Consider the following 27,651-nt stretch of genomic DNA (forward strand, 5'->3'; position numbering starts at 1 on the left):
AACACACGGAATTACGGAATGACTGAGCGTAGTCTGGCAGACCCTCTTGCTGTTCCAGCTTGTTTATTTGTTTACTTGTTTACAAACCTGCACTGTCTACAAATTCCTTTCTTGCTAATTGTCGGAAGGGTTCACTTGCCGGGCGGCAAAGCCTTCAGAAGTCGGCGGCCACCATGGCTGATCGGAGTGTGTGTGTGTGTGTGTGTGTGGAAGGACACGTCCTTGGTGCTGACTCCAAGCCCAGCTGCCTGCTGCTGATAACTGGCAGAGCCACACAGGGCGACGGAGGAGGTTAATTTGAAGCGCCAGTGACGGGCCTTTATTCGCTCGGCGGAGAGAAGAGAGCGCGAGAGCGGAGCTGATTATAAGCCGGCGTGGAGATATTATCAGGGAACGTGATTGAAGGAGAAGACCATGCGAAGTTCTGTTTGATCCGCCACAGCAAAGGGGGAGATATAGCCGTCCTTTCTGTCCGTTCCCCTCATCCTGGGGGTGAGACCACCCTTTGGCGGTTTGGTCTCTGGACTGGCTGCTAGAGGAGCATCATCTGTTCTGGTTTCTACATTTGAGGGGGGAAGGGAATGTGTGCATGATGAAATCCTCCCCCTCCCTCCTTCATGAGCTGCATCATTAAAACAGGACAGTAAACAAGGCTGGCCTGAGCTTCGTTCACTCCCCTCTTATTCCAGATCAGCTTGGCCTGCCTGGGCGGCTGTAAATGTCAGAACAGATACCACCCACTGCTCCCAGCCGTGGTGACAAAAAACAGAAAGCACACACACTCAGAGCTCTCCTACATGATGCACAGTGACATCCCAAATATCTGCAGCAAGTCTTTGTTATTAGGGCATCCTCCTCCTCCTCCTCCTCCATGCTTTCTTCTCTAGCTGCAGCTCAACATCTTTTTTACGTTATTGCGTGTGACGGTGGTCATTAGGCGCAGGTCGCTTTGTGCGGGATGTCTCGGACCGAGCTGCGCTCCAGAGCCACTGATGCCTTCGGGGTGAGCGTGAGCAGCATCTGAGTCAATAATTTATGCACCCCGACTCAACAAGACCGACCACATTACAGCGGTTCTGCCAGGCAGAGCAAAACGGAGGGCCTGTCCACCGCGACCCACGACGCGCCTTCACTCTTAACCTGCTTCCGCGTTCCGTCGCGTTCCTGTGCCCTCCGTGGAGGGAAGCACGGCTCTTATGGCATACCCCGGTGAGCCTAATCAGGAGGAGTGCTGGTTTGGGCGAGCGAGGCCGATTTGAGTCGTTTCTCCTCCAGTGAGCCGGCAGTCGTATGCAAGTTGTCTCTCCGCTTTCTGCTCCGGCTTACATAATCGTGATCTGGCCTGGTTTCTCTCTCAGCTCAGCCACATTAGCGCTCTCAATCTGCCAGCCTCTCAAGTGCTGAGAGCAGATGATGATGATAGCACCTCCTTCAGAAGTTTCGATGATGCCACCACCTGAATCTCCCAGAAAAAGAGAAGGGAAAAAAGTGTTGCGTGGGCACGTGGTCGGAGCGTTTGGAAAGATGCCCCTGGTGAAGTTGCTTTATCCCAATCAATGTCATTTCAAATAGCTCATTACAACATAAACAGTGTTAACGGACTTGTGCTCCTTAACGACTAATAACGAGCACATCATCACAGACTGTAACATTAGCGCTCCAGTGCAGGAGTTTCCAGAGATTAAAACACATCACTGTGAGTTTCCATGGATACATGGCACCGAGAGGAGGCAATGGGTTTTGGACAACTCTGTGTCTTTCGTGTTCGTCCAGCCTCGCGTAGACAGTGTTAGAACCTGCGGGGGTTCCATCCTGTTTTTAGGCCTGATGAAATGTGTCAGCTGCATCGTCCTGCTTAATCACATGACAGAGTCCTCACATCCTCAGATCAGAGGCTCCTCAAAGCTTCTTCACTGAGACCCTGCAGTAAAGGATACCTCCATCTGCTTACCTTCCAGAGGAATAGGAGGAATACCACACACACACACACACACACACTGCTCAGCCGTCATTTTAAGATGTTTCAGCAGCACGTGCTCATTTCTCCAGCCTGCTGCGCCTCACAGTGTTGCTACCCAAAGACGAGCGTATACAGTCCTGCTATTTTTAGCAGATCCACACTGCAGCGCTGGGCCTCGCCACAGCAGACAGGATCCACTACTACAGAATCAACATCTCAGCCTGTTTTCCTCTGGTTCGCTTCTTTTTCTTTCCCAACTCTGGGCCAGATGAGCCCGGGGCCAGATGAAGCGGCAGGGGAGCCAGAGGTGCGGTTTTAATGAGCTAGTCTTAGGGACGCTCCCAGTAAGCGCAGAGACGGGATGACGCTGATGAGAAAAGCGAGGACCTTTTTTATATGGTTATTATTTCTACCTCGGTTACATCAGAACAGGAAGGAAGGCTGGCCGCCGGACCGAGCTCACCCAAATTCAATTAAAAACACAAAATCCCGCCGCTGGGCTTCGGCTGCTGACTCCTGATTACACTCCCACTCGTCCTTTCCCACCCAGAGAGGGATATTACGCTCCAGCCGCATGAAAAGCCTGGGCAGACAGCAGTCCCGCTCCGGAATGGGGATATTTCATTTTCAGTACGGCGAGGGAGCTCACAGGCAGTTGGACACATCCCAAGGGGTCCGAACACTGTCATGTGTCAGAGTGTTGGGAGGTACGACACACCTTCAGTGTAGAACCTGAGCAGAACAGCTCTCAGACCCGAACCCAGTCCACATTCAGGACCCAGAAGATCGTTATTACAGGTCTGCTTTCACACAACAGAATTAGATTAGTGTAAGAAGACTCTTATAAAGCGCTTATTAACAGTTCAAAGGTGAGTAGTGATGTTTATTAATGAGCTCATTAACACTTCATAAGTCATTATTCCAGCACTCACACTCACTCCAGCACTCACACTGACTGCAACATTTACACTCACTCCAGCACTCACACTCACTCCAGCACTCACTCCAGCATTCACACTCACTCCAGCACTCACACTGACTGCAACATTTACACTCACTCCAGCACTCACACTGACTGCAACATTTACACTCACTCCAGCACTCACACTCACTCCAGCACTCACTCCAGCATTCACACTCACTCCAGCACTCACTCCAGCATTCACACTCACTCCAGCACTCACTCCAGCGTTCACACTCACTCCAGCATTCATTCCAGCACTCACACTCACTCCAGCATTCACTCCAGCATTCACACTCACTCCAGCACTCACTCCAGCACTCACTCCAGCATTCACACTCACTCCAGCATTCACACTCACTCCAGCACTCACTCCAGCGTTCACACTCACTCCAGCACTCACTCCAGCGTTCACACTCACTCCAGCATTCACACTCATTCTAGCACTCACACTCACTCTAATATTCACTCACTCTAGCACTTACACTCACTGCAACACTCACTCTAATATTCACACTCACTCCAGCGTTCACTCTCACTCCAGCGTTCACTCTCACTCCAATATTCACACTCACTCCAGCGTTCACACTCACTCCAGCACTCACACTCACTCCAATATTCACACTCACTCCAGCACTCACACTCACTCCAATATTTACACTCACTCCATTGTTCACACTCACTCCTGCACTCACACTCACTCCAGCATTCACACTCACTGCAGCACTCACTCTAATATTCACACTCACTCCAGCACTCACACTCACTCTAGCACTTACACTCACTGCAACACTCACTCACTCCAGCACTCACACTCACTCCAGCATTCACACTCACTCTAGCATTCACACTCACTCCAACATTCACACTCACTCCAGTGTTCACACTCATTCCAACGCTCACACTCCAACGTTCACACTCACACCAGCACTCACACTTACTCCAATGTTCACACTCACACCAACATTCACACTTACTCCAGCTTTCACACTCACTCCAGCGTTCACACTCACTCCAGCGTTCACACTCACTCCAATGTTCACACTCACTCCAAAACTCACACGCACTCCAGTACTCACTCTCACTCCAGCGGTCACACTCACTCCAACGTTCACACCCACTCCAGCGTTCACACTCACTCCAGCGCTCACACTCACTCCAACGTTCACACTCACTATTAGGACAAATTAATATTTATATTGAATAATTAATGAACAGTCTATATGAGTTTCTGAGCTGTATATTTAACTCGGAACGCTGGGAAGAATGGGAATAGACTGAATAATATAAACATATGAAGTCATAAAGAGTAAATAAGATCTCTGGAACAAATGAAAGGAAAAATATATAGGTTTTATTTCATTGTCATCTGCAACATGAAATAAACAGCTGGGTCCATAACAAACACGGCACATCCTTGGCAAACCACCGGCATGCCCGTTTGGACGCGCTCACCAGGACATCATCAGAACAGTGTGTGCTGTACATGTTTTAAAAAAATCAGTGCAACATTAGGGCAGGCACCGCTTTACACGGACTCTTCCTCTACTGAGGCTCGACACGCTTAGAAAAACAACTGTACACCCACGATGCAGCCAGACTGTAGCAAACCGGCAAATTAGGAGAAATCATTTGAGTCTGTAAACATTATTAATAGTTGTACACACGCAGGAACTGCAGGAAGAGACACTGTTTAAGGTCTGCAGAAAGCAGGGTTTCACACAACAGAGAGAAACAGCCTCTCCACATTGCCTCCAGCCTTGCATGAAAATTTCATTGGCACATGTTGAATAAAAACCCTGGTGGATAAAGAAAATCGTATTGCTGTTTCTTTCACTGAGTCACTCGTTCGGAGGCTGAACGGGAACGAGGGGGGAAGGGAGCCGGATGTTTCAGATGATTCCCCTCCATCCCTGCAGACGCCAAAGCCCAAAGGACGAACAGCATTCACAGGGTTTTCTGTGGCTTTAAATGGGTGTAGATATGGCTGTGAAATTTTAAAGAGAGCTTTAGAGAGAGTGCTGGACCGGTACAGAGCCGCGTGGCAGATATGTTCACTTTGTGTCTTTTTAAATGCATAAAAAATTGTTCGGTATATTCATAAACCCTTAAGGTTTACCACCCTGCTTTCACCACATCTGCATATTCTGAGTCACTTTATTTACAGCATGGAGTGTCCGAACCTGCCACATTAAAGGAGCTAGATGTGAGCTTTGGGGTTCTGCTAATGTTCTGAGTTTTTTCCTGTTAGGTCTGAACCTTTACGGAGTCTTTTAGCTGGAGTTGAACATGGTTAAACAGAATGGCGTGGGAACTCTGGTCAGAGTGTTTGGGTGAATTATGGGTGTGCCTAAGCCATGGATTATAACATGACCAGAAGCCGTTCAACTCAACTGTTATCATAATGGTCTATAAAGATGGAAATGTAAAACGTAAGACTTGTAGCTCCTTTAAAAGTGACAACCTGTAGTGCAAAGTGTGCAAAGAGAACAACGGCTTTAGAAATGCACAGAGAAATCAACCTCAACCAGTGTGAATTATGAATGCACGTATAAATACACCAACAGTACCAGACCAAGATCATTTCAACACCAGGTAAAAAAAGAGAAAAGTTCAGGACTGTTCAGTCCTGGAGATCTATCACCCTGCAGAACCATCCATAGTAAGGACAATTCTAAGGGGCCCCAAAAATTTACTAATTGAATATTTTGGTAGAATTTTTGTAGGGCGCATTGTAATATCTGTACATGGAGTCCAAAATCCCTGATGACCCTGAAGGCCTATCCCAGCTAACATGTCCATGGTGGGGCCTGTATGGGTAACCCAAGTGGGAACTAGAATGTTTTGTTTTCAGGTTCTGTGTTGGCCCCACATATGGATGCCCCATATATGGGAACCCACCTAGCCCACGTTCCACCCATGTCAGCCCCATGTAAGCATGTGGGGGGACATATTGCTAAGTGTGTGTGTAAAGTCTTTGCTGAGCCCTTAGTTAAACTAGTCAACAAAGATGGAGAATTCAGGTCCAGAACGTAAAAATAAACCCCAGAGCTGCCCAGGCACCTCTATTAGTCACACTTTGGTTTAATGGTTGAGCTTCAGCACCGATCCATGAGTCGTATCTGAGCCACTCTTCCTAATGTTCACTAAGTGTGAAACACTGTGTTTATTAGCTCTGTTAAAGTTTCATTATTAGCGCTGTATCTCTTACGTAATTAACATGGAGTTTTTTCCACTGGTGTACTCACCACTCCCACCTGCTGAGGGGGGTGTGAATATCTAGACGCTACAAAGCTCTTAAGTGTGAGTGGTACAGCACGGTCTGATATAATAACGCTGCATAAACCTGTACTTACAAAACTTTTACATTAGACCTAGCCCCTGTTTCAGCCCACGCACAGCCGGTGCAGCCAGCCCCAGGTGAGCCAGATTACAGTTAGGGCTTTGCTCTGCAGGGTGGTAGATGTCCAACACCAGGGTTGAGGACCCCTGGTTTAAATGATCACTTAGGTCGGTAAGACAGTAAGAGACTTCTTAATTATACAGGAGATCATCTGAGTCTGTTCCACATAAGGGGAATTACTCCAGTACCTTGTGCACAGGAGAACCTAGAGAATAGCTGTGTTCCAAAATCAGAAAGTAGTCCATCAATTTTATAACCCTTTACGACACCAGAGGCAAGAACTAGGAAGGGGGACATTGGTGTAACGACTCAGAACTGAGTGAAAGTTGTCCTTTTCTCATGAACCTCCAGATAGTCTGGCTCAAAATGAAGCTTGGCTTTTAGCTCCCAGTATTCACTCCTATTGGGCTCCACGTAGACTGTGGCTGGCGCCGAGCAGTACACCATGGTCTGCTGTATCCTTTCTGGATGCAAGTACTGATGTCTGACATCAAAGTCTGGTGCATAGTGAGTTGAAACATGTGTACCATGCTTACATGGCAGACCGGCCCTGTAGGACGCCTGCTGGTCTCTTGCCAAGATGTCGCGATAAAAATAGTCGTCTTGCAGTGGAGACGATCTGAGGGGATCTGGCGTGCAGGTACTGAATTCGGAGCCAATCGCAGTGCTCCCGACATCCTCGTCAGAGTTGGACGCCAAACCGCCGTTCAGCTCATCGAAGTCTCTGAACCCTTCCCCCGCAATGCCCTCGCTGGCGCCATAGGGGGCTCTTTTGGATGTGCCCTCCACTGGAGGAGGGATGTACTCGTACACATGACCTGCAGAGGTCCTGACTTTTGTTGCTGAACGGTCACTGTAAAGGGTGGCGCCCATGGAGGCGGACCGCTCAGACTTTTTGCGGCGTTTCATCATGACTGCGAAAAGCCCGGCGGCAGCAAACACGGACATGATGAAGATGAGGAGCAAGGCCAGGATAAGCACAGAGAGAGGAATTGTGGGATACTGATTGTCAGAATCTAGTGTTGTCTCCAAGGTGATGGTGCTGCCTGGGAAAGATTCCTCCGAAGGCGGAGCGACAGATGCCGGGGCGTTTGAGTTGTTCGGGCAGAGATGAGAGGAATGAATGTAGCGCACATCCTCTCCTGCCAGCCTTGGGGGAGACTCACAAACCACGCTGTTCACCACAGTTCCGGCGCTAAGCTGTTCTAGCCAGTTCTTCATTTCCACAATAGAACAGGAGCAATCCCAGGGGTTCTCAAAGAGGTCTATCTGCACTACGGACGTCAACTCCTCCAGAACGCCGCCGACCGGCAGGCTCCGAAAGTGATTGTTGCGCAGGTTCAGTCGCGCCAGACTCAATCCACTGAACACTCCCAGGGGTAACGCTTTGAGAAGGTTGTTGTTGAGGAAGAGCAACTGAAGACTGGGTACTTGCTCAAAGGTGCCTGCCGCTATTTCTCTAATGACGTTGTATTCCAAGTAAAGAAACTGGAGACTTTCTAAGCCATAGAACATGTCCTCAGTGAGTCGCTCTATTAAGTTCCCATTCAAATAAAGTCTCCGCAAGTGCACCAGCTCCCCAAATGCCCTGCTTTGAACAATGGATATCCGGTTGTTCCCCAAGTGAAGCAGATCTAAGCTGCTAGCTTGCGAAAAGTCTGAACTGTGCACTGAAGGGATGTAATTTCCTGTGAGGTACATCTTCTTTGGACTGTAAGGTTTTGGGTCTAGATCCGAGATGCGCTCAATCTTTCTCTCTTGACAGTTAACATTCAAGCCAAGATCTGAAATCTGGAGATTGCAAGTGCATGCGGTGGGGCAGTCAAGGGACACCGGGGATTTGGTCTGGTAAGCCACCATGGGGCCATAGTTCAGAGGCTTGCTGGGGGAGACCCGTGAGGTCGGTTTGGCGCGGAGCTTCCCTGACTGACGCGGGCTCTTCGTGGGCCGTGTTGAGCGCAGGATGTTGGAAGAGGTGAACGACGCGCTCGCTGAGGCAGCAGCCGCCGTCCCGAAGATGCCCTCGGCGCCCAGAACCGGTTCGGCCCGCATCTCATACTCAGCGATGGCTCTCCTGGGACACAGCTCCTGCTTGGAGATCTCATCGAGATCTCGGCCGTGCAGCCGGAACGGCGTCTCGCAAACCACGTCTCCCACCAGCGCCGTGTAGGAGATGCTCTCCAGCCAGGCTTTCAGCGCTATGAGCTCGCAAGAGCAGTTCCATGGGTTCTCCTCGAGCTGCAGCTCCACAAGCCTGCCCATGTGCTCCAAAAGGCCGCTGTAGGGGATCAGTTTGAGCTGGTTCCCTCTGAGGTCGAGATGCGTCAGGGGAACAGACTGAAAAATGTTTCTTGGCAGGGCAGACAGCAGGTTGTCATTCAAGATCAGTACCTCCAGATGACGCAGCCTGTTGAGGGCATTCGCCTCGATATGACTGACGTAGTTGTAGTCAATCTGAAGGTACTCCAGACTGTCGAGGCCCACAAAAGTGTCGTCCCGCAGCGCTTCGATTTTGTTGTTGTTCAGATGCAATCGCTTTAATCCCTGAAGCCCGCTGAAAGCCCCGCTCTCGATCTCAGCGATGTCGTTGTTGCCCAGATGCAGAATAGTGAGTCCTTCGTAGTTCGAGAAATCGTTACACGAAAGCTTTGTCAGGAGGTTGCCTGTGAGCAGGAGGTGGTACGCGTTGAAGTGCAAAGGCCCAACGTCAGAGAGGCTGGCGATGCCTCTGTTTTCGCAGCCGGCTGTCAAAACTCCATCTCGCTCTTCACAAACGCACAGCCCTCCGCAGATCTCCCCATAAATGTCGAGCGTCTCAGCGAAGCTCAGCGACGTGGCGACGAACGAGACGACCGATACCCAGATATGCATGTTTGGGGGTGGCGGAGCTTCACTTCACTGCGGCAGCGGCGCGTCCCCTCATCTAGAGAGAGAGAGGAACATTCATGGTCAGTTCGGCAGGTTTGTTTGCAGCACGCTGACACTTTAGTCCTGCAGGACCTTCTCTGATCTCAGTCAGTTCTCTCTCCACCACGCTGCATCATAACTCCACCTAACTGCTCCCCCGATGCACAGAGCAGAGCAGAAAGAGGGACATCCATGATGACATGCATGTAAATACCAGCTCCAGCCTGCAGGGTCGGCCGGGGTTTTCTAGGGCAGAGCGAGGGTTCTGATCCTCCTCTGATTCTCACTGAGCTGCGACTGTGAGGTACAGCACTCAGCCGCCCCGAAACACACTAATCTATAGATCCTCACACAGCTGCTTAATAAAGCAAAGCGTTAATTAACGAAGCTAGCTGTTCACTAATAGAGCTGATAGGTTAATTATTCTGAATAGGAGCTAATCATTTTCAGAGGACAGGAAAACTTCTCTCTCGCTCTGTGTTTAGTCTCTCTCTCTCTCTCTCTCTCTCTTTGTGCCTTTCAGCGTTCCTCCCTGTCTCCCCATCTGTATGTGTTTAGCTCTCTCCCCTCCTGTCTGCATTCTTCTCTATGTCCTCAGCTCTGTGTTTACCTCGCTCGACCCGTCTATTTCTCTCTCTCTCTGTCTCCCTCTCTCTCTTCCTCTCTCTCTCTCTCTTCCTCTCTCTCTCTCTCTCCCTCTCTCTCTCTTTCCCTCTCTCTTCCTCTCGCTCTCTCTCTCCCTCCCTCCCTCCCTCTCTCTCTCTCTCTCTCTCTCTCTCACTCACACACACACGCAAGCGCGCGCTCGTAAGGATGAACTCGAGACTGAACTTCCCTCTCCCTCATTAAGTCCTGTTCTAACGGACCTCACAGATACACACACAAACATACACACACAAACATACACACACACACACGTGCGCGCATTTCGTTCCATCACACACCCTGTCCACATTCACTTGGACAAGCTCAAACGCGTGCGAGTCTTACCGGTCAGCACTCCTTGCAGTGACCACAGCCCGCGAGCGCCCAGCGCCGGTCCAGCTCAGAGCCTCCTCCTCCCTCAGCACCATCCTCCAGTCTACAGACAGGAGAGGAAGAGCAGCAGCAGAAGGAGGAGGAGGAGGAGGGGCCAGCACGCTTGTGACGACGGCGTTGAGGAGGAGGAGGATGAAGATGGTGACGATGTCGAATGTATGACGTCATGTGTTTTGGCCCTGGAATCGATACTCGGCATGTAGAAGATCTGAGGAGCCGATCACAGTCATTAGGGTGGAGGTGATGATGATTTCACCATATGTCCAAATGTTTGTGGACACCCCCTTCTAATGAATGCATTCAGCTACTTTAAGCTGCACCCATTACTGACACAGATGTGCAAATGCACACACAGCTTGTCTAGTCCCTGTAGAGAAGAAGGACTGCCAATAGAATAGGACTCTCTGGAGCAGATCAACATCATGACCCTATTGGCTCCATGCTGCCTAATGCCAGCTAATGATGCTAATGCTAATGATGATGTTAGTGGTCGTGTTAAAGCCGTAGAGTAAAGCTGGACCAGCTCACAGCTGCATCACTGAAACTCTAGAAAAGCAGAGCTGGAGGAGAAAGAAAGACCACCATTCAACACAGAGCGGAGAGAGCAGAGAGCACGAGTGTGTGTGTGTGTGTGTGTGTGTGTGTGTGTGTGTGTGAGAGAGAGAGAGAGAGATAAAAAGGCAGTGAGCTCAGTGGAGAGGTGTGTCAGAAACATGAAAGCAGTTGTGGAGGAAGCTCAGTGACCCCGTTACCCACCCTGCTGCTGCTGCTGCTGGTGTGGTCAGGGGCTTCAGCTGTAAGGATGTCCAGCCTGACAGAGAGAGTTACTCAGCCGTCATGGCGTCCAGTTGAGGATCTATCTGACATTGAGAAGGAAATCGCTGACACGGCCGAGCCGAAGAGACGATCGCCGAGAGCACACACAGCTCTGACTGACATCTCAGGGTCTGGGAGTTTTCTGGCCTGCGGTAAGGTTTGGAAAAGTGGCATTTAGGTGGAGTTTGGACCGCTGAGCAGATACCCAGCACTGATAGAACCCCCACGACTGAAGGCACCTACATCATTAGCACTGAAATTCAGGCTGACACTGACATATTCAACCTCTCCTCACCTCGGAGCTCTGCAGAGTTCTGAGACTGTGTGAAAGTGTAAAGCAGCAGCGTGAGGTAGCAGCAGTGTGTGGTAGCAGCAGTGTGTGGTAGCAGCAGCGTGAGGTAGCAGCAGCGTGAGGTAGCAGCAGCGTGTGGTAGCAGCAGCGTGTGGTAGCAGCAGTGTGAGGTAGCAGCAGCGTGAGGTAGCAGCAGCGTGAGGTAGCAGCAGTGTGTGGTAGCAGCAGCGTGTGGTAGCAGCAGCGTGAGGTAGCAGCAGCGTGTGGTAGCAGCAGCGTGTGGTAGCAGCAGTGTGTGGTAGCAGCAGTGTGAGGTAGCAGCAGCGTGTGGTAGCAGCAGTGTGAGGTAGCAGCAGCGTGTGGTAGCAGCAGCGTGAGGTAGCAGCAGCGTGAGGTAGCAGCAGCGTGTGGTAGCAGCAGCGTGAGGTAGCAGCAGTGTGAGGTAGCAGCAGCGTGAGGTAGCAGCAGTGTGAGGTAGCAGCAGCGTGTGGTAGCAGCAGTGTGAGGTAGCAGCAGCGTGTGGTAGCAGCAGCGTGAGGTAGCAGCAGCGTGTGGTAGCAGCAGCGTGAGGTAGTGTTTCAGACTACTAAGCAGAGCTCGTTGTTTTAGCTTGAGTGACTTGGTGACTTTTGACTTTTACATGCTAATGTTGTGCTAATTAAGTCAGACAGTGGTGCAGCTTCACTAATGACCAGCTTTGTACTTCACAGCGCTGCTGCCTGGAGAACAGACAGAGTCCAAAGGTCAGAGGCTGGAAGTCCGGGCAGAAACGTTAAGGACATCAACCTGAAGGGGAACAGGAGAAGCTACGTGTGAAGCTAGCACCTTGTGAGGTTGTCCAGACGCTAGGATCGTGAGCTACAGATCAGATCAGAGTGAACCTCCAGCTCCTCCAGCTACGCTAACACAGGCAGCAGATCAGCCCACAGTCAGGCGTTAATAAGGGAAAGAGTGGGGTTCTGTAGAACCCTGAGTCGCTCTGTGTTTGTGTGCCGGGGCCTAATGAAACCACAGCACTAATTAAAGAACCTCGTTACCGCCGGCCAGCTTCATCCACAGAGCCACAACAGCAACAACAGCAGCAACTTTACTGTGGTCACCGATCAGCTCTTACAGACACTGTAACCCAAAGACATCCTAAAGACGTCCTTCTAACATCTGTCTGACTTAATGTTCATCTGTGCAGCACCTTCACCGACACAGGTGCAGTATAAACAAGCCTTAGTCAGCAGGTGAACAGTCAGTTCTGGAAGGTGATGAAGGTGTTTGACAAGAACCAGACTGTGATGTTCTAGATAATGACTGGGTCAGAACATCTCCAGAACATCAGCAAGCATGATTCACCGGGCGTGAAATATTCAATTTAACTCCTGTCACACACGGGTCTGGGATTTGGCTGGGACGTGGGGCCGCAGCGGAGAGAGCGCAATAAAAGAGAGAAATGGGTCAGAGAGATTTACAGAGAGACAGACAGAGAGAGAGGGAGAGAGAGAGAGAGAGAGAGAGAGAGAGAGACAGAGAGAGGTAGAGAGAGAGAGAGAGAGAGAGAGCTCTGTGTTTGCAGAGCTTCCCCTGCTGTATCTACGGGCCGCTCACGAATCACAGTACAGAAACCTCCACATCCTCCACCTCCCGACTCGCCGGCCTGACTGGGGCGGTACTGAACCATGTGAGGCACAATTTGAGTTAGGCATGCTTTCTGACCACAGAGCTGCTCCTGGGAGGTGGACCCTCTCCTATACTGGTGCTGGTCCAGTATGAGCTTTGTTGGGATTCCGTGGAGTTACACACGATACCAGAAAGAGTCCATTTTCCCATTCAATTTTTTTTATGCTGCAGTAATTCATACCGTCCTCAGCAGGTCTGTTTTGCTTGGCAGGGTCTTTTAGTCACATGATGAAAGAGCTTTGGGAAGGTGTGTGTGTGTGTGGGGGGGGGGTTGTTGTATGAAGAGCAATCCCTAAGACTCTTCCGTGACAGTGCACACACATTTCCGGCTCAAGCTCTTGAGAGAACCGAGCCTCAGTGCCGCTGTAGCGGTGTGAGACACAGAGCGCTGATTGATGAGTCAAGATTGTGGGTCATTAGGTTGGACCTCTCCGAACATTCGGCTCGAATCAGCCTCAAAGCCGTGCTGTCAGCGGGAACGCTGGGGGCAGGGAGGGTAAAGCGAAGTGACAAGCCGCTCCGGGCAGGTTTGACAAAGAGCTTTGGCAGCAAAACAAAAGCTCAGGTCAGGCGACAGGCGCACGATATCCCGTACGGCAGAACGTCTAATTGACCCAGAGTGAGGACGAGCAGCTGCCTGTCTGATTTAGGTCTAATTAATTTTTTCTTCAGGAGAAGCGCGCTGGAGAGGCCTCGGACACTTTAAGGACTCTATCATGCTTATGTAATTGTTGTGCTTATTTATGTCAGGATGAGAAGCTCGGCTGTGGTCTGCTCCGAGAGGCAGGAGATGGGAGGGGGTGGGGTGGGGGAAGGGAAGGGAAGGGAAGGGAAGGGAAGGGAGGGCTAAACTGGCGACTCATGTGGCCTCGGCTTGCAGCAGAGCAGTCTTACAGGACAGGAGGTTCACATTCAGCACGGGCAGCCATTCAAACTGGCTGGCGCTGAAGGCCAGAGGGGTATAGCTCTTGGCACGTTCATCAGTGGAAGAGAGATAGCAGATGCTTGAGTGGCAAACTGCCACACTGTATGGACACCATATCTCCAACAGTTTGAGGACACCGGCTCCTCCAGAGTTCTCCTGAAATGAAGGGAAGTATCCAGGAGTGTGTCCCCCTGTACTGCAGTGACAACCTCTACTCTACTGGGAAGGTTTTACACTGTAGGGGTGCTGGAGGCGGGCTGTAGTGGGACTGGAGGCGGGCTGTAGGGGTGCTGAAGGCGGGCTGTAGGGGTGCTGGAGGGAGGCTGTGGGGGTGCTGGAGGTGGGCTGTAGTGGGGCTAGAGGCGGGCTGTAGTGGGACTGGAGGCGGGCTGTAGGGGTGCTGAAGGCGGGCTGTAGTGGGACTGGAGGCGGGCTGTAGGGGTGCTGAAGGCGGGCTGTAGGGGTGCTGGAGGGAGGCTGTGGGGGTGCTGGAGGTGGGCTGTAGTGGGGCTAGAGGCGGGCTGTAGGGGTGCTGGAGGTGGGCTGTAGGGGTGCTGGAGGCGGGCTGTAGTGGGGCTGGAGGTGGGCTGTAGTGGGGCTGGAGGTGGGCTGTAGTGGGGCTGGAGGTGGGCTGTAGGGGTGCTGGAGGCGGGCTGTAGTGGGGCTGGAGGTGGGCTGTAGTGGGGCTGGAGGTGGGCTGTAGTGGGGCTGGAGGTGGGCTGTAGGGGTGCTGGAGGTGGGCTGTAGTGGGGCTGGAGGTGGGCTGTAGGGGTGCTGGAGGTGGGCTGTAGTGGGGCTGGAGGCGGGTTGTAGTGGGGCTGGAGGCGGGCTGTAGTGGGGCTGGAGGTGGGCTGTAGTGGGGCTGGAGGTGGGCTGTAGGGGTGCTGGAGGCGGGCTGTAGTGGGGCTGGAGGTGGGCTGTAGTGGGGCTGGAGGTGGGCTGTAGTGGGGCTGGAGGTGGGCTGTAGGGGTGCTGGAGGTGGGCTGTAGTGGGGCTGGAGAAATCCACAAGTCCAGCAAAATTAACAAACACAGAACCTTCAAATTAGGCCCCCCAGAACCCCCAAATACTGAACCTCAAACATTCCCGACATAAAAAATTATGTCCAACTAAGCCTACAGTTCCTCACACTTTCAGGGAGCTCATTAGGGGTCTTACCTGCATTCCTGGAAAGCTTTGGGACAATGTGAACGCTCCACTAATAAAACTGCATGAACTGAACTGAGCCTGGAGCGTTCCCAGAGGTGGCAGAGATCTTACTCCCGGCCTCACGTGCAGTAAAAGCCTGTTCAACAGGTAATGTGTGAAAGACCAATGCTGGAATGTTCCTCTGACTGAGCTTCCAGCTGTTGGAGCAGATGTTATTCAGGTAAGAGAACATGAAGAGGCACGGAGCACCAGGACATGAAACTAATACGAGAAGGTCGCTGCAGGCAAGACCTCTTTTCTTTTTAAGGTCTGTGCTTCTGCTTAGTCATTTCCCATTTCCGGCTTCCCTGTGTCCCCCCACAGCACCACCAGTCCTCCACCCTCCATGCACTTGCCCTGAAATGTGAGAAGTGTGAGAAGTCTGCCACCTCGGCTCTTCAGACCACCATCGGCGATGGCTTGCAGGATGTTACCAGCACTAATGCATCACCACGACTTCCTACAGTGTGAGGGTGCTGTGTTTCAGATTGTAGCAGAGGCTTAGAGTAGCTAATGATACACTATATGGACAAAAGTATTGGGACACTATTGTTTCTTCTGAAAGTAAGGGTATTAAAAAGAGTTGATCCTGCTTTTGTTGGAGTGACCGTCTGTACTGTCTAGAGAAGACTAGACTTTGAAGGAGCATTGCTGTGAGGATTTGATTGCATTTAGCGACAAGAGCATCAGGTCTTGTCACCACCCCACCTCATCCCCAACTCCCCAACCCATCCAAAAGTACTGGATGGAGCTCCTCCACCAACCATTCCAGAGAACACAGTTCTTCCACTGCTCCACAGCTCCTCAATGCTGGAGGGCTTTATACCCCTCTAGCCCACGCCTGGCATTATTAGGCAGCATGGAGTCAATAGGGTCATGATGTTGATCTGCTCCAGAGAGTCCTATTCTATTGGCAGTACTTCTCTACAGGGACTAGACAAGCTGTGTGTGTGCATTTGCACATCTGTGTCAGCAATGGGTGCAACAAAAAGGAGCTAAATGCATTCACTAGAAGGGATGTCCACAAACATTTGGACATGTAGTGTATCTGAACACTGCTAGTTTTAGATCGCACCACTCCATCAACCTCCGGAGGATTCGGGTCCCTGTCCTCAAGCCGCTCGCCTTCAGAAGCACATTATCCGCTCGGCAGCGCTTCGCATCCTCCGAGCATCTTTAGCTCATTAGAGTTATAAATAAATGTGGTGAAAAAGACTTGGTTCTTTATTTCTGGAAAAAGCAACCGCCTGTCAGCGCTCGTCACGGGAGACCCGCGGACAGCTCCTTTCAGGGCCCCTGAGAGACTCCTATATTGATATGGGGAGGGAGCTGTTAAATGTGAGAGGACACTGTTTGGACATAAAGTCACATCCTGTTTGTGTCCACCTTGACCAAGTTGCTGTAAAATGGGTCAAAGTGGGGAAACACTGTCCAGTCATCTCTCTCTCTCTCTTTATTATTTTATTCCTCATTGTATGTAGGACACCACAATTCTCGTTCTAGCACAACTGTAATTTGAAGGTGTGCACTGGGACCAGCTCTGAAACCCCACAGCACCCTCTGCTGGTCACCAAAATCACCATCAATGGTTTACTGCTACCTTAAACTCAGTTTTATTTTTAACCTACATTTAAACACTGTGTGTGTGTGTGTGTGTGTGTGTGTGTGCGTGTGTGTGTGGAGGGGTCTTTTGTGAACACTTGAACACTTTGTGGCTGCAGGGACGCCTGGTTCCTCACCAAGAGGTAAAACAGAATCTGAAATACCTGAACTTCGGGATTTAGTCCTGGCCTGAGAGCCTTAACCCCTGAACTAAAGCCCTAAACTTCACCTCTGGATTAAGGCCCTTTATCTTGGCCCTGGACGAAGGGCCTCCAGCCCTGTAACTTATTCCCCCTGGACTTTAAAAGGTCAGTGGTCCGTGGTGTGTGAGCTGTAGAGAAAGGGGCCGTGTTGTTGTTCCCCTGAATGTTTAATAAGTCTCAGCTGATTGGTTGTGGAGCGACTCTCTACTCGCAGTTCTGTAGTGAGGCACTTGATGGCAGTGTTGAGCTGAGAACAGATCTGCTGCTCCTGCAGGACAGCACATCTAACCACCGCCTGGTCTCTCCAACCAAACATGACCACATTCTCTGTGTCCTCTGAGTTGTCTGTGTCCTCTGAGTTGTCTGTTTACCCAGTGTTCTATGTGTCCCAGTGTCCTTTGTGTCCTCAGTGTTTTTTGTGTCCTCAGTGTTCTCTGTGTCCTCCGTGTTCTTTGTGTCCCTGGGTTGCTCTGTATTCTCAGTGTCCTCTGAGTTCTCTGTGTCCCCAGTGTTCTCTGTATCCTCAGTGTTCTTAGTGTCCTTAGTGTCCTCTTTGTTCTCAGTGTTCTTAGTGTCCTTAGTGTCCTTAGTGTCCTTAGTGTCCTCAGTGTTCTTAGTGTCCTCTTTGTTCTCAATGTTCTTAGTGTCCTCTTTGTTCTCAGTGTTCTTAGTGTCCTTAGTGTTCTCAGTGTTCTTAGTGTCCTTAGTGTTCTTAGTGTCCTCTTTGTTCTCAGTGTTCTTAGTGTCCTTAGTGTTCTCAGTGTTCTTAGTGTCCTCTTTGTTCTCAGTGTTCTTTGTGTCCTCAGTGTCCTTAGTGTCCTCAGTGTTCTTAGTGTCCTCTTTGTTCTCAATGTTCTTAGTGTCCTCTTTGTTCTCAGTGTCCTCAGTGTTGTTTGTATGTCCTGTTGACTGGGAGTCTCTGGGGTGCAGCAGGGTAAGGGAGGTGCTGTTGCGGAGCTGTGGGGAAATGTTTAATTGGGATGTTTCTTCTTGGCCTGATCTTCATACAGGAGTGCCTGGGACGTAGTTTAAGCAAAATGAGGAATTTCTTTGATAGTGGATCAAAGATTGTGGCAAATTCATTTAAATTCACTATGAAACGTAAAAATGAGAGACTGTCCACGTTCCTACAGAGTGGGATTAGATTCCATTCAGAAATGATTTATATGGGATTATTAGTGAATACAAAATCTAGTACAGTGACCACCTAACAACCACTGAACAACACCCTAGAAACCATAACCATAAAACGCATAAAAAACACCTAGCAACCACCTAACAACCACATAACGAGACAGACAGGACGAACAGGAACAGACAAGAGGACCAGAGTGGAAGCAGGACAGAGAACTGTGATACTGTTGACTTTGGGCTAATGAGTAAAAGTTCAGTCTCAGAATTCCTCCAGCAGTAAACACTCCGGAGAGACCCGGCTAAACCCGGCATGCTTTATTAACCACGCTCCCGTTATTAATTTACTGCAAATAAAAAGAATGTCTGAACAAAGCTCCGTCTCAGCGCTCAGAACCAGACTGCTGCTCTTATTAGATGCTGTTTCTTCTGAGGCCGCTGCTCCGATAATGTGCTGGTAGAACCTCCATGTTCAGAGCCTCATTTTCTAAAGCTGGAACATCATGCAGAGCAGACATTAATTCCGGTAAGTAAGTGTCGGGGTGGGCGTTGGATTACCCTGCGCTTAAGACCCTGAGCTCTGATGGAATAACATGGTAGGGCAGGGGTTAATTAAGCTCTTAACACAAGCTCTCGGACGAGCTGTGCCTGTTCAGATAAAGGGGAGGGGGGAGCTGTATTGTGGGTAGGACTAATAATTCAGTGGCCTTCACTGTTAATCATCCATGAAGGGTTCAGATATTCACACTCACTGGCCACTTTATTAGAAACGCCGGCACTGTTCTAAAGAGAATCAGAACTGGGTAAAATGTGGGGATGTGATTTTCCCAGTCTGTACTGGATCTCTGTGGATCTGGATGAACTGGTGTAGACTGGTTGGAGCTGCAGATCTGTGGTATTGACCCGGCTCAGGAAAACACTGTGAGATACTTTATGGGTTTATGGGAAAAGAGCCTGAAGAGATTAAACTAATCTTTACAATCGATCCTCCCTGTTTGCTCCTCTGCTGAGCGAGAGCTTTGAGAGATTTGAGTGAAATTAGTCACAAGAGCATTAGTGAAGTCAGGATGTTGGATGATGATCACCACCCCACCTCATCATCCCCAACTCATCCCATCTAAAAGTACTGGATGGAGCTCCTCCACCATCATTCCAGAGAACACAGTTCCTCCACTGCTCCACAGCTCCTCAATGCTGGGGGGCTTTATACCCCTCTAGTCCACGCCTGGTATTATTAGGCAGCATGGAGCCAATAGGGTCATGATGTTGATCTGCTCCAGAGAGTCCTATTCTATTGGCAGTACTTCTCTACAGGGACTAGACAAGCTGTGTGTGCATTTGCACATCTGTGTCAGCAATGGGAGCAGATTAAAACAGCTGAATGCTTCATTAGAAGGGGTGTCCACAAACATTTGGACATACAGTGTAGCATTGTGCACTTAGCACTTAGCACAAGGTTGCATTCACCGTTAGCCATGTTAGCGCTCTGCTGTGCGCTTCACTCCTTTATCCAACGCAAGCTAACGTCCCGAACTCTCCGCAGGGCTCTGAGTGTGTGCAGGGAGCTGAGTGTGTGTGCAGGGCTCTGAGTGTATGCAGAGCTCTGAGTGTGTGCAGGGATCTGAGTGTGTGTGCAGGGCTCTGAGTGTATGCAGAGCTCTGAGTGTGTGTGCAGGGCTTTGTGTGTGTGTGCAGGGCTCTGAGTGTGTGCAGGGATCTGTGTGTGTGCAGGGATCTGTGTGTGTGTGCAGGGATCTGTGTGAGTGTGCAGGGCTCTGAGTGTGTGCAGGGCTCTGTGTGTGTGTGCAGGGCTCTGAGTGTGTGCAGGGAGCTGAGTGTGTGTGCAGGGCTCTGTGTGTGTGTGCAGGGCTCTGAGTGTGTGCAGGGCTCTGTGTGTGTGTGCAGGGCTCTGTGTGTGTGTGCAGGGATCTGAGTGTGTGCAGAGCTCTGAGTGTGTGCAGGGATCTGAGTGTGTGTGCAGGGCTCTGTGTGTGTGTGTGTGCAGGGCTCTGAGTGTGTGCAGAGCTCTGAGTGTGTGCAGGGCTCTGAGTGTGTGCAGGGCTCTGAGTGTGTGTGCAGGGCTTTGTGTGTGTGTGCAGGGCTCTGAGTGTGTGCAGGGATCTGTGTGTGTGTGCAGGGATCTGTGTGAGTGTGCAGGGCTCTGAGTGTGTGCAGGGAGCTGAGTGTGTGTGCAGGGCTCTGTGTGTGTGTGCAGGGCTCTGAGTGTGTGTGCAGGGAGCTGAGTGTGTGCAGGGCTCTGTGTGTGTGTGCAGGGTTCTGTGAGTGTGTGCAGGGAGCTGAGTGTGTGCAGGGATCTGTGTGTGTGCAGGGATCTGTGTGAGTGTGCAGGGAGCTGAGTGTGTGCAGGGATCTGTGTGTGTGCAGGGATCTGTGTGAGTGTGCAGGGCTCTGAGTGTGTGCAGGACTCTGAGTGTGTGCCGGGCTTTGTGAGTGTGTGCAGGGCTCTGAGTGTGTGCAGGGCTCTGAGTGTGTGCCGGGCTTTGTGAGTGTGTGCAGGGCTCTGAGTGTGTGCCGGGCTTTGTGAGTGTGTGCAGGGCTCTGAGTGTGTGCAGGGCTCTGAGTGTGTGCCGGGCTTTGTGAGTGTGTGCAGGACTCTGAGTGTGTGCCGGGCTTTGTGAGTGTGTGCAGGGATCTGTGTGTGTGTGCAGGGCTCTGTGTGTGTGTGCAGGGCTCTGAGTGTGTGCAGGGCTCTGAGTGTGTGCAGGGAGCTGAGTGTGTGTGCAGGGCTCTGTGTGTGTGTGCAGGGCTCTGAGTGTGTGCAGGGCTCTGAGTGTGTGCAGGGATCTGTGTGTGTGTGCAGGGATCTGAGTGTGTGCAGAGCTCTATATGTGTGCAGGGCTCTGAGTGTGTGCAGGGAGCTGAGTGTGTGCAGGGCTCTGAGTGTGTGCAGGGATCTGAGTGTGTGTGCAGGGCTCTGTGTGTGTGTGTGTGCGTGCAGGGCTCTGAGTGTGTGCAGAGCTCTGAGTGTGCAGGGATCTGAGTGTGTGTGCAGGGCACTGTGTGTGTGTGTGTGCAGAGCTCTGAGTGTGTGCAGGGCTCTGAGTGTGTGTGCAGGGCTTTGTGTGTGTGTGCAGGGCTCTGAGTGTGTGCAGGGATCTGTGTGTGTGCAGGGATCTGTGTGTGTGTGCAGGGATCTGTGTGAGTGTGCAGGGCTCTGAGTGTGTGCAGGGAGCTGAGTGTGTGCAGGGCTCTGTGTGTGTGTGCAGGGCTCTGTGAGTGTGTGCAGGGATCTGTGTGTGCAGGGATCTGTGTGAGTGTGCAGGGCTCTGAGTGTGTGCAGGACTCTGAGTGTGTGCCGGGCTTTGTGAGTGTGTGCAGGGCTCTGAGTGTGTGCAGGGCTCTGAGTGTGTGCCGGGCTTTGTGAGTGTGTGCAGGGCTCTGAGTGTGTGCCGGGCTTTGTGAGTGTGTGCAGGGCTCTGAGTGTGTGCAGGGCTCTGAGTGTGTGCAGAGCTCTGAGTGTGTGCAGGGCTCTGTGTGTGTGCAGGGCTCTGAGTGTGTGCAGGGCTCTGAGTGTGTGTGCAGGGCTCTGAGTGTGTGCAGGGCTCTGTGTGTGTGTGCAGGGCTCTGAGTGTGTGCAGGGCTCTGTGTGTGTGTGTGTGTGCAGGGATCTGAGTGTGTGCAGGGCTCTGAGTGTGTGTGTGTGTGCAGGGATCTGAGTGTGTGCAGGGCTCTGAGTGTGTGCAGGGCTCTGAGAGCTTGTCGCGTGTTTTGAGGAATAAATCCATGCCGTCGCTCAGCCTGCAGATAAACACGCCTCACAGCAACAAGTCTGCGATCAATGGCCTGTTCTCTGACCTAGATAGGAAATAACAGAGCGGCTGAAATAAAACCACTCCATACGGAATCGACCGCGTAATGCAGCCCGTCCCTCATATTTCATCGGAAAGCTGTCATCCTCCACTGACTTCGATAAGTACTCAATAGTGTGCGGAGGTCGCCGGGTAGGTTTGTGTGTTTCAGTCATTTACAGTGTCACAGTGGAGAACGCCTGAGTGAACCAAATGTTTCCACTGTGCCGACAGGGAGCGCATCCATGGTGGGCGAATTTAACAACAGTGCCCTGCTGACCTTCTACACCCTGTACACCACAGTGCCGAACCCAACATTTTGACCTCACTAACTTGTTATTTCTGGACAGTAGAGACAGTTACTCCAACAAAAGCAGGAGAAACTCTTTAATCCCCTTGATTTCAGAAGAAACAGTCAATGAACAGGTGTCCCAATACTTTTGTCCAAATAGTGTGTCAATGTGTTTAACGGTTTCTTCAGTTTCCTCTAAAGCTGCTGCAGTTTTATGTCATCAGACTGGTCATTTGTAAGGTTTGTTTATTATTTATGTTATCTGCTGATGATGGTTTGAAAGCCAATCAACAGAAACAGAAAGTCAGAAACTAACTGTAGTAACTGCAGAAACGAAGTCCAGCCTTTCGTCAGCTGTAATGTTCTGATTTCTTTATCAAAGATTTTTAAAGAATCATTTTGAGGTTTAATGTTTAGATCTTCATGTTAAGACTGTTTATAAACCCAAGTCCATGAACAACACCACCTTCCCCATGGTAGGCTGGGGTTCAAATCCCTGTCTGGACAAGCTCACCACTCCACACTAATAAGAGGTCTTGGGTAAGACTTCACCTGTAAGAGCTCTGATCAGAGCAGAGCGAGTCTACATGAATAAACACGGCTGTGCTTTAGTAATGACTGCACCTCTTCCCATCAGTATTGAACACAGGGCATCTTGTGATGATCTAATCATTTCTGTATTTTCAGTTCTGTGGTATGAACTGCAGATTGTAGCTGTTTGTTGTAAAACTGAATAAAATGTATTAGTTAGTATTAGTAAAACTGTGATTTATTGGGTGATTGTGGGTGTGTAGGGTTAGTTTCTGTGTGTGTGTGTGTGTGTGTGTGTGTGTGTGTGTGTCATAGACATTAAACTCATTAAAGCCGACAGCACCGTACAGTGTTCTGATGGCCGTCTGATTGGTCACGGACATCATGTGGGTCAGTGTGGTCGGTGTGTTCCACTAGAGTGTGTGTGTGTGTTCAGGTCCACCACAGTGGGGTGGGGTGAAGGGGGTGTGTCTGATCTAATTTCACCACCTCTCAGGCTAGGCAAGCTGTCTAAGACTGAACTTAGTGGGGCGCTCTAATCACCCTCCTCAGCCTTCATTACTAGGCCTAACACAGTCCAGCTCAGCCGGTGGGCCTCAGCCGCCCCTCCAGCCTTTAAATCAGTCTTTATACAACAAAACTCTTTTGATGGCAAGGCCTGGTCTCAGCTGTTTATTGAGCTTCTAACAGAGCAGGAACATCTCAGATCAACGTCTGAACACGACAGATACTGCAAATATACAAATTCTCCATATACGAACTATTTACATCTCCAGTGTACAAAAGCAGGTCATTCCTGTTTAAAAACCCTGAGCCTAAAGCTGGTAGCAGATCTACAAAAAAAATGTTATTCAGCTGCTCAGAAGATCCATTAATTCAAGTAGTGCGTCCAGAAAGAACACTGTGAGGGTCCCTCAGTTACCTGAGATCTACACAGAAACCTTTTTTTTATTACTTAACATTAAATACGGCTGACCTTCAGACTGACCTAAAAGGTAGTTGCTATTTCTGACACAGTCGCGGCCGCTGTCCCATCCGGACTGGATTCGAGACGCTGGTCGATGCCAGCAGCCGCCCGATGGGCCGCGTAGGTCGGCAAGGCTTCCGTTCTCAAAGACGCCATGGCCGAGTTTCTGGCTTTCAGCGTGCTGGCACTGTAGCAGGCCTCTTTCCAGGAATGGGGATTAGCATGAGTGCTATTATGAACGAGCGACCGGGAGAAGCCTATTGTGTAGACGTCTCCAGAAGATGAACCTCCGTATCTCCCCTGCCAGTCGGCCATCAGGGAATCCCGCGTCACAAAGGAACCTGAAAAGGAGAATGGGAGTGTTTAGGAAGATTCAGCTGCGAGGGTCGCTTACTTAAATGGCAGATTAGCTTTCAGGACGACTGTAATCTGCACAAAGGTGAGTAGAGCGTACCTTTGACCCACGGCTGGAAGGTGGTCAGGTTTCTTTTAAGCCCCTCTCCACTAATGTCTGAATCACTGTCATTGAAATCGCTGTCCCCTTTGCCGCTGTCCTTCATGCTCAGCTGGTCTGTGTTGCTGGTGACACTGAACACAGAGTCAGGTCTGATTATTGACTTTCCCCGGCAGAGAACAATACTCACAGGCTCACGGTTCCATTATCTGTTCCATTTTCTGGCATGAAGGTCTCACCACTGTGCAAATACCAACCTAAACTGAAACTTTCTGCTGCTCCAGTAATGTGATCACAAACCTAGAAACTATAGCTTACTAGCTCATAGCTTCTACAGAAATGTAGATTTCATCCAGGCCTACAGTCCAAGAGCTTCATTACACTGACCAAAAACTCACCTCCTCTGCAGACAGTACTTCTCGTCTTGCCATAGATTTGTCTGTTCAAAAGGTTTGCAGGGCAGGAACAGCTGTGGACAGGCAAGATAGGTCTCCATTAGACACTCCTCAAACCCTCAATCTCAATACCATCAGCTCTCTTTGCAGAATGACTCTTACCTTCTCCTCGGAGCCCAGAGTCTTGTCTTCATACAGGCGTTCACGTGCCAGATCGTGTTCATTGTTGAGGAAAGCCCTTCTCCCACTGTAAACTCCTGCATTTGCTGCAGAGTGTATGGAAAAAGGGGTTGATCCATACAAGCCGCAGGTGGCATTTCTCTGAGGACCTTTCCTCCGGCACGGTTTACAAACTACTGTAAAGACGGCGAATGCTACAAGCAGCAGAACGCAACCCCCCACCAGGGCAAGGAAGACCACTGTCCATGCATTGAAGTTCAACAGATCCTCGTCTTTAGAGTTCAGCAAGACAAGCAGCTGGTCTTCTGGGGAGGCCGTGTCTGTAACGATGAACCTGATGACGGCAGAGCTGGAGAGAGGAGCTTTTCCATTATCACAAACAGACACTCTGATTTGCAGCATGTTGCCGCAGGCTGACGTGACCTTCTGTTTCAGAAAAATCGCCCCACTCTTTTGGTCAATGGAGAAGAATTTCTTGTCGCCCTCCACAATCTGGAAGCTGACCTCACCATTGGCGCCGTCATCCTCGTCTTTGGCGTTGACCCGCAGGGCAAGGAACCCAGTGGGTGCGGTGCATGGCAGTGGGACATCAGCTGAATCATTTTTGAACTCTGGGGAGGTGAAGTAGGGAAAGTTGTCGTTTTCATCCATCACTCGGACTCGGACTAAAGCTGTGCTGGACAAAGATGGAGAACCTTTGTCTTTAGCTTCAACAGAGAACTCGATCTCCTTCAGAGATTCAAAATTGAAGGATCTCAGGCTGTACAAAGATCCTGAAAGTGGGTCTATCGAGACAAATGTTGACAGAGGTGAGTCGTCCACTGTCTGACCGTCAACAAGACTGTACACTACCTTCGCATTTTTCCCAGCGTCCGGATCATGTGCCATCACCGTGGCTACATATGACCCCGGAATGTTATTTTCCTGTACTGAAACGTTATAGAGCGTCTGAGTAAACTGAGGAGCGTTGTCATTCTCGTCGCTTATTCGAATGGTGTATTGCTTCACTGTTTTAAAGGGCGGAGACCCCAGGTCCTCAGCCACTATTGTGAGATTGTACTCAGCATTCTGCTCCCTGTCCAAGGCTGCAGTGGTCACTACCATGAATGTGTCTCCATAAGCCTGCTGGAGCCTGAAGTGCTGGTGCCCTTGTAAGCTGGTGCGGACATAGCCGTTGGGTCCCGAGTCATGGTCTGTGGTGCTGATGAGAGCCACAAAACTCTCCTGTGCTGCCGCCTCTGTGATGTAGGCCACACCGTCGCTTGTGGACGTCATGGGCTTAATAGAAATTTCTGGAGCATTGTCGTTGATGTCCACGACATCGACCACCACCCTACAGGCTGACGAGGCTGAGTCTTCACCTAGGTCCGAAGCCTCGATGTGCAGCTCGTAGGACCTCCTTTTTTCATAGTCTACTTTCTCCCTGAGGGTCACCTCCCCTGTGGCAGAGTCAATGTGGAAGACCCTCACTGCCTCTGAAGCAGGACCGCCTGCAAAACCGTACACCACCTGGCCGTTCAGGCCGTCATCTGGGTCGAAGGCATGCACCTTAAGCACTCGGATGCCAACCGCAGAGTCCTCACTCAACTCCACTTTCAGAGAGCTGTGCTCGAACGTGGGGCTGTTGTCATTGCGGTCCAACACTTTCACATAAACCATCATGGAGCCCGACTTGGGTGGGATTCCACCATCCGCCGCAGTGATGTCCAGGATATAGCTATCGTCTAGCTCGCGATCTAGCTTCTTCACCAACACCAGCTCAGCGTACTTGACCCCGTCGTCCCGGCTGCATGTGTCAACCATGAAGTGGCTGGAGTGTGAGATGTGGTAGCTCTGAATGTAGTTGTCCCCTACGTCCTGGTCCACAGCCACGTCCAGTGGGATTCGTGTGCCCACTGCCGCACTTTCCCAGACGTCCACATGCGTCTCATTGCGCGGAAAGTGGGGCGCGTGGTCGTTCACATCCTTCACTTCAATCTCCACGTGCACAAGCTGAAACTTCTCCTTGGAGAAGGCCACCACATCGAAGGTGAGGAGGCATGGGGAGGTCCGGAGGCACAGACGTTCTCTGTCTACGACCTCCCCCACCGTCAGCAGCCCGTCTGTCTGCCTCATGTCAATCGCGGACCAGTTGCTCTTCTGCATAAACCGGAAGGATGTCTCAGGGTCTTCTCCAGGGTCCATCTTTAGGTCTCGGGACAGGTTCCCAATTTCTGTGCCTGGGGCATCCTCCTCAAAAGTGCTGTACTTGGCTGTGGTGCAGAAAACCACCAGAATTCTGCATGTGAACAGCAGCGAGCAGCAGCTTAAAAGCCTCATGATCTCAGAGTGTACAGAGAGCTGCAGAGAGGCTCGGTGTGCTCATGCAGCCTGGTCAGCTCACATTGAGGTGGCCAGGGGCCATCTGTTGAATTTGAGTCCCAGTGTATGCAAATTCAATGCCGTTCATTGGGCATGAGCCACAGAGGGCGGGAAGTATGCAAATGACCTAATCATCTATTGTGTCAATATCTCAAAAACCTGCTTTAATTTGAACAGAACAAACAAAAAATGTTTTTAATGAAAGAAAACGTCTTTAGCATTTCGTCTTCCTCATCATTCAAACAGCTGCTCATTTCACATTTTTCCAATATTTCACCAAGAATTAACAATTTTAAATTTTAATTAAAGTTCAAACTTAAAGTTCTAGCTAATACTGAAAATGGGTTCTTTGACTTGGGGAACTATTTGGTTCTAAATACCCTTTTTACAAGAGCTTTTTCCTGTAAATGAAGAACAATTAAAAAGGTAAAGAAGCATATTTGAGTATATAGAACCATTACCTTTACTAAAGAACCCTTGAAGAACTTCTCTTTTGTGGTATAAATGGTGCATTTGCTAATATTTACAGAATTTTAACGGCACAATGTCAACACACCTGTTTAATTTC

The 27,651-nt window shown here is 50.4% G+C and overlaps 2 protein-coding genes across 3 annotated transcripts; both read right to left on the reverse strand.

The window, feature by feature from the left end:
- Window positions 1–4,253: 4,253 nt before the first annotated feature.
- slitrk5b (SLIT and NTRK-like family, member 5b) lies at window positions 4,254–10,311 on the reverse strand. Of its 2 annotated transcripts, none has more exons than XM_072686719.1 (2): window positions 10,222–10,311; window positions 4,254–9,247 (listed from the first exon to the last, which is right to left on the reverse strand). In XM_072686719.1, exon 2 carries the CDS (start codon window positions 9,193–9,195, stop codon window positions 6,634–6,636), a length of 2,562 nt encoding a protein of 853 aa, XP_072542820.1. In that variant the 5' UTR covers window positions 9,196–9,247; window positions 10,222–10,311; the 3' UTR covers window positions 4,254–6,633. The 2 variants fall into 2 exon arrangements, with proteins under 2 accessions (XP_072542820.1, XP_072542821.1); XM_072686720.1 differs by lacking the exon at window positions 10,222–10,311 and adding an exon at window positions 9,842–9,916.
- A 13,391-nt stretch (window positions 10,312–23,702) lies between these two features.
- Window positions 23,703–27,041, reverse strand: pcdh8 (protocadherin 8). Its single transcript, XM_072686749.1, has 4 exons — window positions 24,705–27,041; window positions 24,546–24,616; window positions 24,148–24,281; window positions 23,703–24,034 (listed from the first exon to the last, which is right to left on the reverse strand). Exons 1-4 carry the CDS (start codon window positions 27,039–27,041, stop codon window positions 23,715–23,717), a joined length of 2,862 nt encoding a protein of 953 aa, XP_072542850.1. The 3' UTR covers window positions 23,703–23,714.
- Window positions 27,042–27,651: the final 610 nt, after the last annotated feature.

This window comes from Salminus brasiliensis, chromosome 8 (assembly GCF_030463535.1).
Source record: "Salminus brasiliensis chromosome 8, fSalBra1.hap2, whole genome shotgun sequence".
Taxonomy (NCBI): Eukaryota; Metazoa; Chordata; class Actinopteri; order Characiformes; family Bryconidae; genus Salminus; species Salminus brasiliensis.

Coding starts and splice junctions, on each gene's coding strand:
- slitrk5b (XM_072686719.1), bottom strand. CDS start 9,195: ATGCATATCTGGGTATCGGTCGTCTCGTTCGTCGCCACGTCGCTGAGC.
- pcdh8 (XM_072686749.1), bottom strand. CDS start 27,041: ATGAGGCTTTTAAGCTGCTGCTCGCTGCTGTTCACATGCAGAATTCTG. Junction 24,617..24,704: donor CTCTGGGCTCCGAGGAGAAG/GTAAGAGTCATT, acceptor GCCTGTCCACAG/CTGTTCCTGCCCTGCAAACC. Junction 24,282..24,545: donor AAGTACTGTCTGCAGAGGAG/GTGAGTTTTTGG, acceptor CTCTGTGTTCAG/TGTCACCAGCAACACAGACC.